At 43.0% G+C, this 20,100-nt stretch overlaps 1 protein-coding gene across 13 annotated transcripts in view; it reads left to right on the top strand.

The window, feature by feature from the left end:
• The window catches only part of R3HDM2 (R3H domain containing 2), a 196,282-nt gene extending 176,442 nt beyond the window's left edge, over positions 1-19,840 (top strand). For 7 of the 13 annotated variants that reach the window (XM_083356179.1, XM_083356184.1, XM_083356191.1 and 4 more), the window contains 9 exons: positions 1,585-1,711; positions 3,357-3,592; positions 5,785-5,942; positions 7,292-7,392; positions 12,021-12,190; positions 12,312-12,468; positions 13,528-13,628; positions 14,803-14,887; positions 19,013-19,840. In XM_083356179.1, coding sequence (XP_083212305.1) covers positions 1,585-1,711; positions 3,357-3,592; positions 5,785-5,942; positions 7,292-7,392; positions 12,021-12,190; positions 12,312-12,468; positions 13,528-13,628; positions 14,803-14,887; positions 19,013-19,353 — 1,476 coding nt within the window. In that variant the 3' untranslated portion in view covers positions 19,354-19,840. The remainder of the gene's footprint in view (positions 1-1,584; positions 1,712-3,356; positions 3,593-5,784; positions 5,943-7,291; positions 7,393-12,020; positions 12,191-12,311; positions 12,469-13,527; positions 13,629-14,802; positions 14,888-19,012) is intronic. The other 6 variants (XM_083356188.1, XM_083356182.1, XM_083356190.1 and 3 more) reach the window with 3 other exon arrangements.
• The last annotated feature ends 260 nt before the right edge of the window (positions 19,841-20,100 follow it).

Here is a 20,100-nt window from a genome sequence, read left to right as displayed (position 1 = left end):
TTTTAAAAATGAAATTAAAAACATGAAGTATCAAATGTGATCTTATGAGTTCACTAAAACCGTGCAAGATTCTGTGGTCTTACCTAAAGCTGTGAGAGCGCAAGCAAGAATAAACATAATCTGGTCCTATTTGGGGCCATTTTAATATTTTATTGAAAGATAAATATAAAATAGCATCATGCGATCTTGCAATAATGGTGCTTAGCATGAAGAAGTAATAATTATAGTTACACAGTAACTGCAGTAAGATGATTATGTACAAAAAAGATGGAAAAATTCCAAAATGCCTGTAGGGAGGAATGATTGATGAGGACCTAATTTGCAGAGAGGGCCAAAATGACTTTTTAATCAGAGAAAAGACCATAACCACATTTGTCAATGACTACAAATCCTTTACGGATTTTTCCCCCCCCTGAAAACAATGAACTTGTAATCTTTGGGTTTGATGATTAGAAAATGTAGAAGATGAAAAGAAGGGAGCAATGATGCAATCTTACTGTTTTCACTTTGCAAAAAAAAGTCTCTAGTAAAAATTACTTTTAAAAAAAGTAATAATGAGTCCCGTTATTAGCCCCAGATGGACTTTCTTGTTTTTCTTTAAAGACGTTTCGCTTCTCAACCAAGAAGCTTCTTCAGCTTCTTCTTCAGACCTGAAGAAAAACAAGAAAGTCCCGTTGCCTCTTGAAAAACCACCTTTGGGACAACCATGACCTGGATGACTGAGAATCTCCACTGACATTTAGCTAATAATCTTTTGAATACAGGTAGTCCTCAACTAACAACTGTTCCCCCCCCCCAACAGACCCTCCCCTAAAGCTACTTATGACCTGTTCCAAAGTTACAACATCTCCCCTACACCCCCCACACCCCCACATGCAATCTTGTGACTGGAGTTTGGGTGCTTAGCACTGATCTGCATTTACAGTCATTTTGCAGTACCTTGTGGTCACATAACTGCAATTTACGATTATTTATTCATTTTGTCTGGAAACACATTTACTTCTGGTTTCTGGGGGGGAAAAACACCCTCATCACAAACTTCACTTTATGACCGCTACATTCACTTTATGGCTTCTGCTGCTGCTGCAAATGAATGAATGAATGAATGAATGAATGAATGAATGAATGAACGAACGAACAAACAAACAAACAAACAAACAAACATAAAATTGCATTCAGTTATGTGATGACCCACTTTACGGCTGTCATGACTTACAACCGTAATTGCCAGGCTCAAATTAAAGGTCGTAGGTCGAGGAATATCTGTACGTATGCGTGGAAACACTTTGTTTCTGTTGTCAGGGTTAAGACTGAGTTTTCTTTCAGGAGGTTGCAGTGAGAGACTGGCTTTCCCTCACCGAAGCTTGTTTGCTTTCTTTCTTTCTGTCCTGTCCTCCGGACCCACTCTTAGTAATGTGCCATCATTACGTGTAACGCAACCACACTTACTAACAAAGCTAACAGTGAAGACCTCTTGATGCTAACTGCCTCTGTCTGAGAGCTGAAGCCCCTGTCTTGGACTTGCCGGGAAGCCTCTTGTCCTTTGTTTTTCTTCTCTGACAACATCCTTTATCCTTCTGACAGATTCAGGTTTCTTACTACCCTCCTGGGCAGTACCCAAACTCCAGCCAGCAGTACCGGCCGCTCTCGCATCCGGTGGCTTACAGCCCCCAGCGTAGCCAACAGCTGCCTCAACAGTCCCAACAGCCTGGTAAGTCTCCAGATGAGCAGCCTTCATGCAGAGAAGGCTGTGTGTGTGTGTGTGTGTGTGAGAGAGAGAGAGAGAGAGAGGGAGAGGGAGAGGGAGAGAGAGAGAGAGGATCCTTATTCAGTGTTGCCAGGGAGAGCTAAGCCATCTTGCCCTTTCTTGGAACCCAAAGAAGTCATCCTATTTATAGGGCTTGAATCCTAGAGGCATTGAAGATCTTTGTGAGGGCAAGTTTACCTCAGCTGTAAGGCATGAGCAGGTTGCATATGCCTTAAGCTCTTGCCTTCTAAGGAATTTCCATGCATTTGAAAAACTCAAGCCTCTGAAGGGCTGCGCTTATTGAAAATCAATAATTTGGAGAAACTAGTCAACTAGAGTTGAGAAAGCAAGGGGGATCTGTTTAGGCGGATGAGTTGAAATCTATAGAAAGCTGGCTTTAAAGGCTATAAGGGCAAGCTGCTGCTGCTGCTGCAGAATTTTGAATCTCTTGCTGCGAAGAAGGCACAGGTACAGTGTCTTCAGTGGGGTGAACCTAGCAAAACTGGATAGATGCTGGACTAGAAAAGATACCAGCTTAAGTTTCCATAAAACCTGCTTAACATGGCAGCTACATGTTGAGAAAGTCCTCTGCAAGCCGTAGGCAACATTTGAGTGGTTAAAGGCTACTGTCAGCTGTTTAAACTTTGCAAGGGATTGCAGGGGGCGGCTGCAGAAAAATGGTGATGCCAGCAGAAGGAGTCAGGCTGATTCCGTTTCAGGCTTTTTGGGGTGGGGGTGGGGATGAGCTGAGTAGCAGTGAGAAGGGTGAGTTGGGGAAAAAATGCTATGAAAAATTTAACTAGTTTATTGCTGTATTTTAGCAATATGATCATAAGATGTGAGGGATGGGGGAGTAGCACATATGAGCTACGGTGCCCATTCCTGAGTTAGTAACTCATGGGTTTTTTCCCTCCATGTCGGCTGTAGTAAGATGTGGAGAAATGGTAGAATGTCACGACCCCACGCAGTGCAAAGGCTTTTTTATGACTCATGGACTTCAACTCCCAGAATTCCTGAGCCAGCTTGGCTGGCTCAGGAATTCTGGGAGTTGAAGTCCATGATTCATAAAAGAGCCGAGGTTGCCTACCCCTGTCCTAGATGTTTTAGAGAAGTGGGGAGGCAAGCCCACAACAGTTGCAATGTTAGCAGCTGTTGCGTTTAGCCAATGTGCAGTTTGGTTCTCGTATTAGCTGAGCTTCTTTGGCTTTCAACCTGCTTAAATTCCGAAATGTTTGATCAGTTCTGAAAATCATATTACAATAGTGCAGTTCACCGGTCAGAGAAAATTGGCCACACCATCCACACATAAGTCAATTTTCCTACATATTCTTAAGAAGGGCGCTGAAGAAGAAAAAAAGAAGATATTATACCTTTCTACGGAGGTGGCCAAGGCAGATAAAATTATGTTCAGGATAGCTCTTCTTCCATTTGGAGAGAGAGAGAGAGAGAAAAAAAATTTCAGGAGCAGACTCCCAAGGGTTTCCCCATCCCATCTGAAAGGGTAAATGTGCCCCATTGCTGACTGGCTGGCTTGAACACAGAACAGAGATACCCCACCTCTGGGTCCCAGCTGTGGTGTCATAATCTTTCCTCTCTTATTACAATGCAGGATTACAGCCAATCCTGTCCAATCAGCAGCAGACATACCAAGGCATGATGGGAGTGCAGCAACCGCAGGGTCAGAGTCTCCTCAGCAGCCAGCGCAGTAGCATGAGTAGCCAGATGCAAGGCATGATGGGAGTGCAGCAGCCCCAAAACCAGAGCCTCCTGAATAGCCAACGAGGAAACATGGGCAGTCAGATGCAAGGCCTGATGGTCCAGTACACTCCATTGCCTTCATATCAAGTAAGTGGTGCCAAAGATGGCAAGTGGGGGGAAGGGAAGTCACAATTCTGCTGTTACAGAACTGGGGATCTGGTATGTAAGAAGTGGATGCGACATAAGTCTCTACATGGCTTGGAAACCTTCAGTTTGTCACTGTGTAAGACGTTTTATGAACTGGAATAGCCATAGCAACAAACCAGCCAATGACAACTGTTTTTGATTAAGACGCAGCATTGGCTGTGTGAGGCATGCGATCCAGCCTAGCTCTGGCCATGTCTTAGTCTTCTCTCTCTTCTGATCTCCCAAGTTAAGAGTTGTTGATGTTCCCCAGAGCCGAATGAAACTGTACATATCATGTTTATATATATTTTATAGTTTTTCTAAACTTTACGCCTCCTGCTCATTTTGAATGTGTGCTTATTTTTTGGGCTTATTTTTGCGCTGGAAAGCTGTAAAACACTTAGCATGGTTGGTATAATTTTTTTTTTGAGGAATCCGAAACTTAACTAACCCATTCAGGTAGGTTATTTCATGCAAAATTCACAATGCAAGTAATCCTCGAATTATTATCATAATTAAGCCTGTAATTTCAGTCATAAGTTGTGACAGTTGTAAAATGGATTACCATGTGACCACACCCAATTTTAGGACCTTTGTTTGTGGCAGCCTTTAAGCAAATGCCATGGTCATTAAAGTGAACCCATTGTTCTCTGTGGGTTGATTTTGCTGGAAAACAGGAAGCAAGCACTGGGTTCTGGCAAAAATGTTGTAAATTGAAGTCACATGACTGCAGGGTGCTGCAAATGGTCATTAATATGGATCAGTTGTTGGGTGCCCAAAATGCAGTCATGTGACTGGGGGAGGGGGGACAACTTCAAATCCTTTTTGGGATCCATCGTAACTTCAAATAGGAGCTAGGGAGTGAAAGAGAACAGATCTGAAAGAATAAAACAAAAAACACTGCTGCTGGCAAATGTAAATAGAGACAATCTTACACTGAGACTATCCCAGTGGCTAACAGCTTCTTCTTCCCAACCTCCAACTACATGAAGTATGCATACACAGTTTGCAAATGATTCAGCATTTTTGTTTGAATGGACTGTTGTTTGAGAGCCCTTCTCTATCTGTAAAGTGAATTTTGCATGGGTCAGAAATATTCAAATAAACTGCAGTCAAGGGCAACAGAGGGCAACAAAAACCGAGCCCTCGGTTTTAATGCATGCCTCCCCAAACCTGAGTTTTCAACTTAGAACCCCATGCTACCCAACATAATTTTTTCACCTGGTTCATTTCACTTGCTCACTGCCATTTCTACAGTCAGTGATTCCTGAGAAGTGCAGTAGTTATTGGAGAAGAGTTGTATTTTTAAGGCAGCAAATAAGGCATTGATAGGCTGAGTTTTCATAAATTGGAGTTTGTTCCCGGATAAGACTTGAAAAAATAAGAGCTCACAAGACCTGAAAAAGAGAATGTGGAAGAGCGGGATGGCAGATGAGTTTGTAGTCTCATGTTGAGTATAGTGCGCTTTTGCCCCATAAGGTCTCTTTTACAAAACAACCACAGAATAATTCCTGCCAAATCACAAATGTAGAGGCTATATAGAGTCTGATATTGGAGAGGAATAAGAATAACAGAGTTGGAGGGACCTTGGAGGTCTTCTAGCCCAGTGGTCCCCAACCTTTTGGGCACCAGGGTCCGGTTCCGTGGAGAGAGGTTTTTCTGCGGACCGGAGAGTGTGTGGTTTTGTGTGCCACCTGCATTCCACAGACGGGGCTGTGCTTGTTTCTGCGGACCGGTTGCTGGCATGCCGTGGCTTGGTACTGGTCTGCAGACTACGGGTTGGGGACCCCTGTTCTACCCCAAGGAGAAAGGATCCTGATATTTTCCCCTGCTCTTGGTCTATACTCAGGTCTCCTTTCAAGGCCTTTTGTCATTTCCTCCAAGATCATGTACTCTTTCCTGCAGGATCCAATCTGGGTCGGCCGCCGGGACCCAAGGTTTTGCCGTCTGAGCTTTATCTGGAGTCATGCTGGAGCCTATATTCTGAAGAATGGGATGGGAGAATGGGAAGATGAGACTCCAGCATGTGTCCAAAGGCTTGGAAGACAAAACCTTGGTTCCCGGTGATTGACCCAGATTGGATCACGCAATATTATCCTGGGACCCGTATATTCGCCTTCATTCCCAACCTTTCTGCCTTTTAATATCCCAAGCAGGTGCCGGTGGCGAATGAGTCTCAAGGCGTAGTCCATCAACCCTTCCAGCAGCCCGTGCTGGTACCAGCCAACCAGTCTGTGCAAGGAGGGCTCCAGGCCGGAGGGATGCCGGTCTATTACAGTGTTATCCCCCCAACCCAGCAGAATGGCACCAGGTATGAGCAGGAGCCAAATTTCTACTTAACCCCCTTACGTTCAGGATCTTTATTCTACCCCCCCCAAAGAATCCCCTTGATAGATCAGCCTTTTTTATTTCTTTAAAAAAAACCCAACAAAAAACCACCTTGGTATGCATTAGATTAATGGAAGGGGCTTTACTCATTTTAGGCGATGCAAATTAGTTTGAGAATTTTATTACCAGAATTCAGGTTCATGACTTTTATTTAAAAAAAAGGAACTGGTTTTATTTATTTGTTTACCAGATTTATACCTTGCCTTTATTTTGTGTAATTGGGGGTTGCGTACGTAACGATCCAACCTACTACTTCTCTCACAATAACCACCCCCGTGAAATGATTTGGGTTGAGAGAGAGTGACTAGGCCACTTCCGTGCTTTAGGAAGGATTTGAACTCACAGTCTCCCACATTCTAGTCCAGCAAAGTGTGGGGGGCGGGAGGAGGAGGAGGAGGAGGGAAGGAGAGGGACACAGAGAAAGAAAAGCAGAGAGAGAAAAATTTTCCGGAATTACAGTAAAGTGCAAGGCCAGAGTAAATTTTTGGGCATATACTAGAAGTTTTCGTAGGCTATATACTTCCGTTTAAAAAGAAATTTCCAAAGTAATGTACTGTATACAGTTCAACCCAATGATGAATTATAACTGAAAGGCCATCTAAAAAGAGGTCAGGAGAGGATTGTTTACAGTTCTCACAAAACTATCAAGCTTGGAAGCTTCTGTGAAGCAATATTATTTATTTTGGCATATTTATTGTAGTTGTACACAATTTTTCATTTCAGCAAATTCTAGTTTTAAGCAGCAGAGATTACCAACTTTCTCTTTTGGCTCCTCTTAAGTACAGAGCAAAAGCATCCTGCTCTGGCCCTCCTTGATTTTTTTTAGAAGCATCTTTAATCTTAAAAGATTGCTAGTATTTGTGTCCTGAAAATGCACAAGCTGCTCAGAATTAGCATAAATCCCAGTCAGGATTTACTTGGTTGAATCATCTGAAGATCAAATTTTAGCCTTGGCCTTTGTGCTCAGCAGATTGGTTGGCTACCTCTTTTCACTTGGCTAACTTTGAACTATATTGATAGACCCCTCTGTCATAAACCCAATACTAGCAACCAGAGAAAGAGGAAATGCTGTGTGTATATTGTTCCTATTTTCTGAAGCACTGAATAAGCATCCCCTTAATTGAAATCAACCAAATAGCGTTAGACTGGTGAAAATCACTGAGCAAAATGAGCCTTAGGAATGGTCCTCTCTCAGTAGAAATACGGTATTATCTCCATCATGATGGTCACCTGCTCTAATTGATCTCTTTTCTCTCTCCCTCTCTTTCTAAGCCCTTCTGTTGGCTTCTTGCAGCCTCCAGGTACAGAGCAGTACCAAATGCCCCAGTCCCCTTCTCCTTGCAGCCCACCCCAGATGCAACAACAGTATTCAGGTAAGACCGGATACTTTAAAAATGGAAACTGGAAACCTGGGAGACAGTGATTGATTTGCATACAATATACCTGCCTCCTGTAAAACCTATTGGAGCTAGGTTGATAGAAGTCACCTGTGGCCCAACAATGGAAGGAGCTACCTTGACCTCCATATTGTGCCTGGAGAGATCTTGAATCTCGTAACCTAGAGGCTCAATTTAGAGCATGCTCCCCTTGGGAGTCAAATATAATTTTATCAAGATGTCTTGAAGTACAGCTAGGATTAGAAAGCTTTTTAACACCAATTTGGCACCCCGGATAAGCTTTCAGACAATCGTCCGGATTCCCCAATATTTGGTTTATTTCCATGGAGCCCAACCCCAAGCCAAATGTTGGCTGCTCACAATGTAAAGAAATAAGATGATAATACAGTGAGATAAATGAAAATACGGTGAAGGGAATGAAGATGGAAAGTCCAGACAACCAAAACATGCAGATTATGTAAAGCACATCTAACCACATCTAACCACATCTACCCAAGCTTGGGAGAACACCAGGTCTTTAAGGCTCTCTGGAGCACCATTCATTCATTCATTCATTCATTCATTCATTCATTCATTCATTCATTTATTTATTTATTTATTTATTTATTTATTTATTTATTTAATTTTTATACCGCCCTTCTCCTGAAGGACTCAGGGCGGTGTACAGGGCAATAAATATCAAAATGTAAATACAAAAGTTAAAAAAGAGATTAAAAGAATTAAATAATTATGCCCAAGAATACAGTACTAAAAATGTGTTAAGAACTTATTTAAATCCAACCCCAAACCCATCAGACCAGGCCAGATTGTTCAAATAGATAAGTTTTTAAATCACACCGGAAGGAGCGCAGGTCGGGGGCCATCTGGAGCTCAACCGGAAGGCGGTTCCACAGGTCTGGCACGCCCACAGAGAACGCCCTTCCCCTGGGGGCCACCAATCGACATTCTTTGATCGGAGGCACCCTGAGGAGGCCCTCTCTGTGGGAGCGCACTGGACGGAGGGAAGTTGACGCCGGCAGCAGGTGCTGCCATAGGTAATCCGGACCCATGCCATGTAGGGCTTTATAGGGAGGGAGCCATACACATTTCTAGAAGACTCTCTCATTCCAGTCACCACAGGCGTGCTTCCTGGGTCCTGAAATTGTTTAATTGAGGGAACCCATCTAGAACACTCCCATTCGGTTGGCTCATACTGGCCAGGGACAAACTATGGGAAACAGGCACTCCTTCAAATAAAACCCCAAAGATGGAAGGAAAATTAATTCCTTGCTCCGGAAGTCTCTGCTTAATAGACTCATCTTACTTTCTGAATAGTGGCTGATACAATCCTGGGTGGCCAAGCGGGCATCACAATGGGCCTCTATTAATTGTGTCCTTGGTGGGGTCTTTTTCAGAAGACATTTTCGGTCATCGTGGTCCTCTGCCAAATCTAATAAGGTCAATTGTAATTACAGGTTTTCAATAATAAATAAAGAGTAAAGTCTTGTCTCTGGCAGCAAGCAGAAACAGCACCTCGGAATCGTTCCTAGGGTTGTAAATTAATATTAAGTGTAGCATTTTGTCCTTTTGATCTTCCTTGTGTTTGACAGCAGAGGAAGATTTTAACTTAGCAATCATTTTTCTCACTGTGGCACTGAAGCGGGTGGGTCTGAGAAGATCATCATTTCTGCTTCTGTTGAGCAGCTGTAATTTCTCTGCTGAATGGGGCCCATCTGGTTTTATCCCTGTACCTTACCCCCAGCTGTTTTCTTCTCTGCCTCCCGTGTGTGTGTGTGTGTGTGTGTGTGTGTGTGTGTGTGTGTATGTTTTCAAAGTCATTGCAGTTAAATGAGGTTTCTAGGTCAAGTGCACTTTCCCCATTCCCAGGCACACAGAGAGTGAGCATCTTCACACTCTTGGCTGGAGCCAGTTTCACGACCCCAAAGCTGCAGATCCACCATATGCCCCAAATGGCCAGTCTGAATGTTATATTCCATCAGTAAGATAATCAATGTCAAAAGCTTACCCAAAGCCTACAAAACAAGAGCTGTTTGTGAAAGCCCAGTTGTTCTCCTCCCTGTGTGCTTTTTTCCTTGTATATGAGAATCAGCCTTGAAAGTTAGGCAATTTCAGATCCTTTACCCTCTCTGCACATGTGAATGGATATGTGTCCTCTGTTTCTTGTTAAAGAATCTGGAAAAAGAAGCTGAAGTTTGAATCCTGGGGGAGATAAAGTTGCTCCCGTCACCCATCTTGGGCAATTATTTTTACTTTTTTTAAGTGAGTTTCCAGTTTAATTTAATGTACTGTACTTAGAATTCTTCTGGCCCTGGGAAGCAGCTTCATTGAGCAGGACTGCCTAGAGACAGAAACTCTGCATCAAAATCACCTGGAACAGTGATGGGAAGCTTTTGGGCTCAGAATGTCCAAATATTCAGAAAATGCCTAATTGGCATGTCAAACACCCACCCACCCCTCAAACAAAAGAGAAACAAATTTTTACGCACTCATTTATTTTTTTAAAAAATGCACTCCAATTGTGTGTGATCCCCAGGATCTACTGCTTACCTTCAGGTGGTTGTTCTTTGTTTTCAAATGCTCTTCTGCAGCCTCTGAAAGCTGTCTTCTGGCAATTTTCGGAGGCTGTACGAAAGCATGGTCCTTTGGGGCAATTTCTGACAGGGTCCAGAGGCCACACAAAGCCTATTTGTCTGTGGAGATTCCCAGTCATCCAGGTCATAGTTGCCTCAAAGATGTTTTATTCAAAAGGCAATTGGACTTGGATGAGAAGTGAAATGTTTTTTTTTCTTCCTCAAGGAAAAAACTGTCCAATTGCCTTTTGAGGAAAAAAAACCTTTGAGACAAAAGCCTACTCCAGGGGTAGGCAACCTTGGCTCTTTTATGACTCATGGACTTCAACTCCCAGAATTCTCAGTTGAAGACCACGAGTCATAAAAGAGCCAAGGTTGCCTACCCCTGGCCTATACTCCACTCTCACGCAGCCTCTGCAGTCTCCAAAAATCGCCTCAAAGCAAGCCCCACTCTCACACATTTTTCTCTTGGAGCCTGAGTATAATCCTATCACACTAAGGTCTAAAGGCCACGTGAGAGCACCCCCCATTCCGGCAAGGCCTCCACAGCCTCCGAAAATTGCCCAAAGAACAGGACATACTTTCGAGAATATTTGTTGAGTGTTGGTGAATGCTGACATGTCACTCAAAATGTGATGGTGTGTCCTTTAACGTGCATGTCCTAGGCTTGTCATGACTGATCTAGAAACTTTTCTATATCCAGTGCTGAGTCCCTGTCTTTCTTCCTCTTTTCTCATCTTTGAAATGAGTGTTGATTAAAGTGGTGTCCTGGCTGTCTCAGGAATTCTGGGAGTTTAAGTCCATGAGTCATAAAAGAGCCAAGGTTGCCTACCCCAAGCTCTAGAGCCAAAACAGGCATAGCACATTTCTGTCTAACCTTACCTGTGTACTCTTCCGAGCCTAGCACTGTTCAGATGTTTTATGGCTCTTCCAGTTTAATTAGTCTTCTGGAAGTTGAATCGTGGCAGTTTTCCAGTTTGAAATGTTTCTTTATCGGCCTATTAAGATTAGGTGAGAAATGAAACCACCCTGGAGGACATATATGGGGGTCTCCCTAACCAGCTTGCTCAGGCTGAAGAAGCTACTTGGATAAGCAATGAAACATTTCAAGCAAAAAGAAAAGAAAAGAAATCCAGTTGCCATGACTCAACTTCCAGACAACTCTACTGGATGACTGAGAATCTGCAATCGACAAATTTAACTAGTATTTTGAAAATGTTGGGAGTTGCAGTCCCAGCGTGTACCAGAGGGGGGCACACCAGGTTAAGGAAGATTAGTCTGTGGCAGTTGACCAGTCTGGTTTATTGCTCATTGTTCTGAATGAAATGATTTTCTAAAACATCATTTTATGAAAGCTTTTAATTCTACTTTGGACTCCAGGAGAAAGGGTACAATGAAAGTAATAGTAGCAATAATAATAAGGCTTGTAAATCAGAATATTTCTGTCCATGATTGTGTTCTTCATTTAATGTGTCTAATCATACACTATGCCTCACTTTTAGACCTTTTAGAACTTGTTGCTTTTCTTCCCCCCCCACATGCTTTTAACATTTATTTAATAAGATTTCTGAGGTGCAATTTATTTCAATTAATTTATTTTACTGCTTATGTGGTTCTCTGAAACATAAACGGCCACGTACATTAATAAGATGATGAAATGCTAGTACAAGTAGTCTCTGGGTTAAGCCAATTTACATGAGTTTACATGTGTACAAGGAACATAAAACACGGGCCACCATATTAGCACTTGCAAAAAAAAAGCTCGATAGTCTTTGCATACATACAGAAAGGCAACTGCCATTTTATGCATATGCAAATATGACAGGCAAACTGTACGAAAGTTGACTTGCTCAAGCGGTCCTGGTGCCATAAGCCAGGAATTGCCTCTGTTAAAAATCAGTTCCTGTGAAGCTTCTCTCGTGACCACATCCTCTCCAAGGAGAAGAGGCTGGAAAAGAGACCAAGGAAGGTTGACGCTTGACACGATGTCCATAATGATCCGATCGTTTCCCCCACCCCACCTTCTCTTCTTAGGGGTATCTCCGGCAGGGCCTGGTGTTGTGGTCATGCAACTCAATGTGCCCAATGGCCCCCAACCTCCTCAGAATTCATCCATGGTGCAATGGAACCACTGCAAGTACTACAGTTTAGACCAGCGAAGTCAGAAGCCTGGTGACATCTATAATCCAGACACCAGTGCTCAGGTAGGATGATGGGGAAGGGGCCCGGTGGAATAGAGAGAGAGAGAAAAAAAATGGATTGTCAGTAGTTGTGCTAATGCAAGCCTGTGACTAGCCTTTTGATTTTCCCTCCCCCTGCTTCTAGGCCAGCAGCACCCAGCTGAATAGCCCTATCACATCCCCCACGCAGTCCCCTACACCATCACCTGTTACCAGCCTCAACAGTGTGTGCACAGGTCTCAGTCCTCTTCCGGTGCTCACGCAGTTCCCCCGGCCTGTGGGCCCAGCACAAGGTAACAAAGGTAGTGGGTAGTCTATCACAATAAATTTATCAAAATGAAGATTAGTCATTCTGTTTGCATTAGAATAAAGGGCAATTCCCTATGAGCAATTTTGGTCTTCCCTTCTTGCTTGGTATCCTATTCACCAATTTGTCAGTAGCAGTAGCACCTTTTACAGTTTCTGATTAAGGTAATTTCACTGAAAATTACAACGCCCAACCTTTAGAAAACCATAGAGCAGTTCCCTACATGGCCTGGGTCCGGGTTATTTGAGGGAACACCTGCTGCCGGCATCAAACGCCCTTCGCCCAGTGCGCTCCCACAGGGAGGGTCTGCTCAGGGTTCCGCCGGTGAGAGATTGCCGGCGGGTGACACCCAGGGATAGGGCCTTCTCAGTGGGAGCGCCTGCCCTCTGGAACCAGCTGCCGGTGGAGCTGAGGACTGCCCCCGACCTCCGATCATTCCGCCGGGGCCTGAAGACCTGGCTCTTTGAGCTGAGGAGAAAATTTTTAATTGGGGTTTTTAAGAGTACAGGGTCAATTTAATATTTTTTTAATTTGGTTTTTAACTTTTGTATGTTGGATTTTTTAATTCCCTGTAAACCGCCCTGAGTCCTCAGGGAAAGGGCGGTATATAAATGTAACAAATAAATAAATAAATAAATAAATTCTACCGTGATGCTAAACAATCCCAATATTCTGATATACTTGGAGCTTCCAATTAATGCAGTTTAAATACTTCTAGCTGAATCTTTGCCTAAGAACACAGGCATTTTACCTGTCAATAGGTACGTTTTCAACCACTTGCCCGTTGATTTATAGACAGGTGAAGATTCCTCTTACTAAAGAAGAGAAGAATTATTAAGATCATACCGATATGCCCAACAGACACTGCCAGTCCCCAGTCACATGCATAGTTATAAACAGCCGGAATATCATGAGAACACTAAATTTCACTTAGAAAAGATTGTCCACATTTGATTATTATACTCTCTGTGTCCTCCCCCGTCTTTATTTATGATACAAAAAGAGAGTCAGGGGCCATCAGTTAACTTTTCTTGGTCTCTCTTTTTTCCCCCAGGTGACGGGCGCTATTCCTTGCTGGGCCAGCCGCTGCAGTACAATCTCTCCATTTGCCCCCCACCTCTCTTGCACAACCAGTCCAGCTATACCGCACACCAGGTGAGAGGAGGCAGAGCTCAAGGCTTCAAGGAAGCATTTCTCAGCTGAGTGGTCAAAATTTGAGGGGGTCTTTTTCCCTTCAAGAGATTAGCTAGAGACCTTCTTGACATGAGATGAGCCATGGTGGCGCATGGTGGTTAGAATGCAGTATTGCAGGCTAATTCTGCCAACTGCCAGCAGTTTGATTCTCACCAGCTCATGGTTGACTCAGCCTTCCATCCTTCCAAGGTCGGTAAAATGAGGACCCAGATTGGTGGGGGGGGGGGAAATTTGCTGAATCTGTAAACTGCTTAGAATGCTGTAAAGCATTGTGAAGCAGTATATAAGCCTTAAGTGCTGCTACTGCTATCAACCAATTTTTCCCAACAGAATCCTCTTAAGGTTCTTTCCACTGTTCAAAAATAGGAAGCAGTTTCAAAAATAGGAAGCAGCAGCAAGCAATCATCCTCTGTTATCTTTGCTTCCAAGAATTGTTCTGGGTTCCTCATTGCCCGGTAGACATTGCACAAAAAAGAAAAGAAAAACAAAAAAAACACCTAGGTAGTTGCGGCCCAATATTTTAATATGGACATGTGACTGCCTATTCCTGCTAGTCCAAAAGATAAAGAGAAATGGCTGCTGAGTATAGTATGCGTTCTGGCAAATGGGTGAAAGCATTCTCTCCCCTGGCCCTCACATGCTGTTAAAACTCCTGGTGTACTTAGAAGAGAACAAAAACATGATAGGTCTGACTCTGTCAGAACAGGGACCAGTATTCCAAGGACTCACTTCGTGTTGAAGAAATAAGTGAATAACACAGAATGTAGATGTTAAATAAACACAGGTGAAAACATTCCATAGATCTGCTTTGTAATTGGCTGCATTTGTTTATTGCTGATGACCGTGTTGATTGCTCAGTAACGCCATGGTTGTCCTTTAAAATTCACCTTCTTCAATAGTGAGACTCAAAGTGTGCACGATGCAAAATCTCCCCGTTCAGTTCCAAGCCTGCTAAATTTCATTTAGCAAGATCGCTCCTTTTCAGACCTAGTTGGGACTGGCCCATTGGATAGAACACGTGAGATTAAACTTTCCAGGATGTAGCACCAGCTACTGGAATAAATTCCAGCATAAAAATGTGAAGGGTAGCATATTTGTGTATCTACTTTACTACTGTTTTTCTCTTCCATCACAGGCACAGACAGGCATGAAGCATGGCAACCGAAGTAAGAAGCAAGCTCTCAAGTCAGCATCCACAGATCTTGGGACAAGTGATGTAGGCAAGTGACAGCTCCCCAGTCCCATTATAGTAGCCTTCTGGAACTAGAACATCCCAACTCCAGGAATTCCTAGCCAGCCTGGCCAGGTTTAATTTGACGCGAGAGGATCAAATTGATGTAGGCTTGTCCTCTTGCCAAGGTGCTAGTGCCATTTGGTTGTGAAGATCTGTTGTCTTACTTTCACCAGAGCTTGGACTCCAAACTCATGATTGATCATGCCTTTGAGTTCAGTAACGGTAAACTGGTTTTTTTATGGAGGTGTAGTCCTTGTCTTATAACAGTTTGTATAGTGGCTGTTCGAAGTTACAACGGCACTTGAAAAAGTTTGGGCTCAATTCTAGCTGTAAGTCAAGGAGTACCTGTACTACACTTTGCATCTGAAGATGGAGGTGTGCTGCAGGATGTCTGATCCATTCCGGTGGAACTCATAATTTTGGTTGGGCCTCTCACCTCAACCAATGTCCCAGGTGCCCTTTTCTGGGTGAGTCCTAATGGATTTGCCTGACAGCAACAGCAAATAGCAAAATCTACTACATTGGCATCCCTCAGTGCTCCCAGCATAGTGCCACTATTTCTTCAAGCTTCCAAAAAAATACAGGCCTGATAGAGTCAGCCTCTTACACGCTTGTCTTTTCTCTCGTTGTCAGTACGGGGTTTATAGACACAGCCCGCTCATTTTTCCTCTGCAGATGCCTTTAAAAAAAAAGTAATAATGCGGACTTTCAGGAAGTTGGCTGTGTGAAACTAACTGTTCAGGAGTCTTGTCCATTTTTGGGAAATAGCAAGCAAATTTGATTTGTGCAAGGCAGTCTAAGTAGCAAAAAAAAAAGTTCCCATGTCAATCGTTGAGGATGGGTGCTGAAATTGCCCCCATAAACAAACTAGAGCTGTTCCTTTAAGCCACTCTGTTTGCACTCTCCAATGGAAAAATTGTTTGGGGCTATATTTGTTACATACCTGTGTAATATTAGCAACAAATCCTCCCTGCCAGGATCCAGCACTCCTACTAACTGGAAACTGGAACTGGTGTGATGCTCCCATACACACAACATTCAGATATACTGCCAGGGGACTGTGAGACTAATGTCCTGAGCACAGAACCCTTGTGAAAAATGACTCATTGTATGTCAAGCTGACTTTAGGGAAACTTCCTTTTCTGTTTATGTCACCTTTTCCCAGCAGAGTCTTTTACTTAGGGATATGGATAAATATAGATTGGGTAGAGATCAAGATGCACATGCACACAGTCATCCTCTGATACTAATTTCCAACTTGATACGATATTTTTTTTAATGAACCATCTATAAGGAAAGGGTTTTTTTGGGTGAGGGGAGGGATGTTACAAATGTTTTGCATCAATCATTCTCTTGTGAATGCATTGGCAGAATTGTATTTAAAGTGGAGTGGTTAGAAGCATCCCCCCCAAACTGCATTCCCCAGAATTGTTTAGGAAGCTGTCACATTTATATAGCCTGTATATATTTTTAAATCTCAGTATTTTCCCATCATCTTTTTCCCCGCTAATCTATAACACTGTGATTTACCTTTGTAATACAGGTAGTCCTCAACTTACAACAGTTCGTTTAGTGACCGAAGCTACAACAGCACTGGAAAAAATGATTTATGACTATTTTCAATATTTATAACTGTTGCAGGATCCCCATGGTCACGTGATCAAAATTTGGATGCTTAGCAACTGATTCATAGTTATGACGGTTACAGTGTCCCGGGGTCATGTGATCATCTTTTGTGACCTTCTGACAAGCAAAGTCAATAGGGAAGCCAGTTTCACTAAACAACCATATTACCAATTTAACAACAGTGACAAGAAAGGTCGTAAAATGAGGCACAACTCACTTAACAAATGTCTCACTTAGCAGCAGAAATTTGAGGCTCAATTGCTGTCATAAGTCAAGGGCTACCTGTAATACATTCTTTGGAAGATATTTTTCTTTTCAGTTTTTTTCTTTTGTTTTTGTAAATTCTTTGTGTAGTGCCCTTCAAAAACCAGATTTTGCTACGTACACTTGTAATTTAAATGATAGAACGATGATTAAAGCATACAATAAAACAAAAAGCCACAATTAGATACTTACAAACATTATTACGGCATTGAATTTACAGTTAACAGAACGATAGATGAAGAGGCCCATAAGCTATAGACCTCTCTGCCTGGTGCTGAAAAGGTAGCATGCACCGTGATAGTGAAATGTAATTTTATCCTATTTTTATCTATCTGGAAGATATTAAATTGTTGTATTTGATTCTAATTTCATTTTTTAAAAATGTATTTTATCCCAATTTCATTTTAAATCGAATTTTATTTTGTTTTATTTATTTTAAATTATATTTTAACCAATTCCATTTTAAATTGTTTCTACTGCATTTTGGTCTAACGTGTGTTTGGAACTCTCTGCACCTTGATATGGCCCAGGGGATAATCAATAAAGTAATTGATTGATAATTAATAGCATGCACCAGGCATCTCTCAGCAAGGATGCTGAGTCACAGAGGCTACCAGGGCTCCATTTGGCCAGTCACCCAGCAACAGGTCTCAAGCCAGCAAATTTCAATATTCTGTTGCAACCAAATACACCCAAGAGATCTGAGTGCCTGTGTTGACCGGTCCACTCCCGCCTCTTCCTGCATTTGTAAACCCTCTCTGAAATCTCCCCCCAAAAGGGAATGCAGTGCACAGAGTACAAGAATGTATCCACGAGAATCTCAAAAAAAAAAAGACAACCAGATTAAATCAGGCCATTGGCACATAGATCTTCTGGGGTGGGGGGAGGGAAGAGAGCAGTTACATTGATGATGGGCTTTTTAAGGGTGCACGTGCCATCTTATGCGGGCTCTTTGGTCCTGTCAACTCACGGAGGTTTCAGAATGTCTTTGAAGACGAGGGCAGGTGTTTTTCATGCGTTTTTCCTTTTAAGTAGGATTTTAATGGATAATTAGATAATAACCTGGTGATGATGGGTCTCCAGAAATGATACCCAAGTTATTTTGGGGTCACAGGTCGTTCTCTGGCCTCAGATTAGGCATCTCTGCCGCAGTACGTAACATACTGCATCTGATTAAGATGAGTGATGGTTTGAATAGGTCTCTTTCCATTTGCGATCTGCTTTGCAACGTTGCCGTCAAAGTGTTTGAAGGCAATAGACAAAACGGTGCTAATAAAAACTGAAAGCATCAGTGCTGACGTTGTTTTATATGGATCGTACGTGAAGTTAGCAGTATTATCTTCTCTAAGCCTGATTGCCTGTCCCACACGATTCTAACTATACGATCAGCTGGCTGCCTAGAACACATTCACGGTATGTTTAGTGTCCTGGCAAATAGGTACCAATCAGCACCCAGCTGGATCTGATTATAAATCAACTTTCTGCATTGGATCCCATTCCTTCAGATAGAACTGATATGATTTTGTCTCCTTTCTGAAAACAAACAAAACAAGCAAAAAAAAACCAACAACCCCTCATTACATTTTTGCGTTTTTCCACAGTTGGTTATCCCTCCTAATGTCTTAATATGATGAAACAGATGGAGAGGAACTGGCTGAGATGCTAGAATAGTTTCCCAAAAGAGGGAGGGTTGGTGTAGCGTTTTGCAGACGTTGCTGAGGGACTGAGTCACCGATATAACCAAAGCCTGACGAAAGCAATTTGATATGTGGAGATTTGGCATCCTACACGCTGAGGGGGAAAAAGTGTTTCATTTAAACAGGCTCTACTGTACTAATGTAGCAAAGGAGATCCTCCGCCTTGCTTGCTTGACTTAAGGCACAGGTGTTCATTGTCTCAAAGGAGGTAATAACTGGTGAAGTTACCCTTTCGCTTTCAACAAAGTGGGACTTTTAAAACTAACCTTCCCATGGTCCTTAGGTTGTCTTTCCAAGGCCAGTAGGCAAAAGCTCTAAAAGACAAAATGAATTCAGTCCTGGGACACTGTTGGCCTGGGAGAGGTAGAGATCTAGAAAGTTAGTAACTTAACGAAAGCTGAAATCGCCTCTCGTTTTGTTCGGCCTCTTGCTTTTTTGTTTGTTTGTTTTTCCCCGCCCCCAGAGGAGGATACTAACCATATTTCTCTTCCTTTCCTCTTTGCTCCGGCTGCCTCTTCCAACAGTGTTGGGCCGTATCTTGGAAGTTACCGACCTGCCTGAAGGGATCACACGTACCGAGGCCGACAAGCTCTTCACCCAGTTAGCCATGTCTGGTGCCAAAATCCAGTGGCTCAAAGAAACTCAGGGGCGTCCTGGGGGCGGGGGCGACAGTAACCATGGGACTGCAGAGAACGGCAGGCATTCTGACCTCGCTGCCTTATACACCATCGTGGCCGTCTTCCCCAGTCCTTTGGCAGCCCAAAACGCATCCCTGCATCTCAACAACTCTTTTAACTGCTTCAAGTTGCGTATGGCCAAAAAGAACTACGACCTGCGTGTGCTGGAGCGTGCCAGCTCCCAATAGGAACAGACAGAGGGGTGGGAGGGGGGCAACAAGCACATTGGACTGGCCTCTCCAGCCTCTCCTCCCCCCCCACGGCCCCTTGACCAGCCTCCTTTAGTTCCACATGCACCTCCCCCTTTTTCTTTTTTCCTTTTTTTAATTTGGGTGGTAGAGGGGGTAATTTCCTGGAGCTATTTATATGGACAAAATGAAGAGAAGAGACATTGATTTGTTTTGTTTTTGTTTTGTTGGGGGGGGGGAGGTTCTGTTTTTTTATATATATATTATTTTTGTGTGGAGGAACATGTCCCCTTTGCCCCCCCCCCCTTTCTCCGGAACACGTGTATATTGTTTTGTTCAGCGTTGTGCCGCGGTATGGAGCCGTATTTAATTGCACATACAGATGTTGGCTGGGTATATTCACTGTACATTTTATTTAATCTGGGTTTATTATTATTAATATTATTATTTGGTTTTTAAATATAAAAGAATCGTCTGTCACTTTAAAGCTGTTTCCTGCCTACCTCTCTTTTGCAAACTGAATGTTGGGAAACCCATCACAAGCAAGTAGCAGTGACCATTTTTTTTCCATCCCAGGCATATAAAATTAGGAGGCAGACCTGGAATATTGTATATGACCTTTTGGGGGTGGGGGGTGTGTAAGGGAGGGCAGAATGTAAGGTTAGCTATAACCTTAAGCCAGAGCCAGTTTGAGTTATACAGCCGGTTTTGTCTAGTGGTTAAGCCACCAGGCTAGAAAACCAGGAG

Source organism: Vipera ursinii (assembly GCF_947247035.1).
Source record: "Vipera ursinii genome assembly, chromosome: 2".
Lineage (NCBI taxonomy): Eukaryota > Metazoa > Chordata > Lepidosauria > Squamata > Viperidae > Vipera > Vipera ursinii.
The sequence above is the reverse complement of the archived record's forward strand: the minus strand, read 5'-3'. Positions and strand labels throughout refer to the sequence as shown.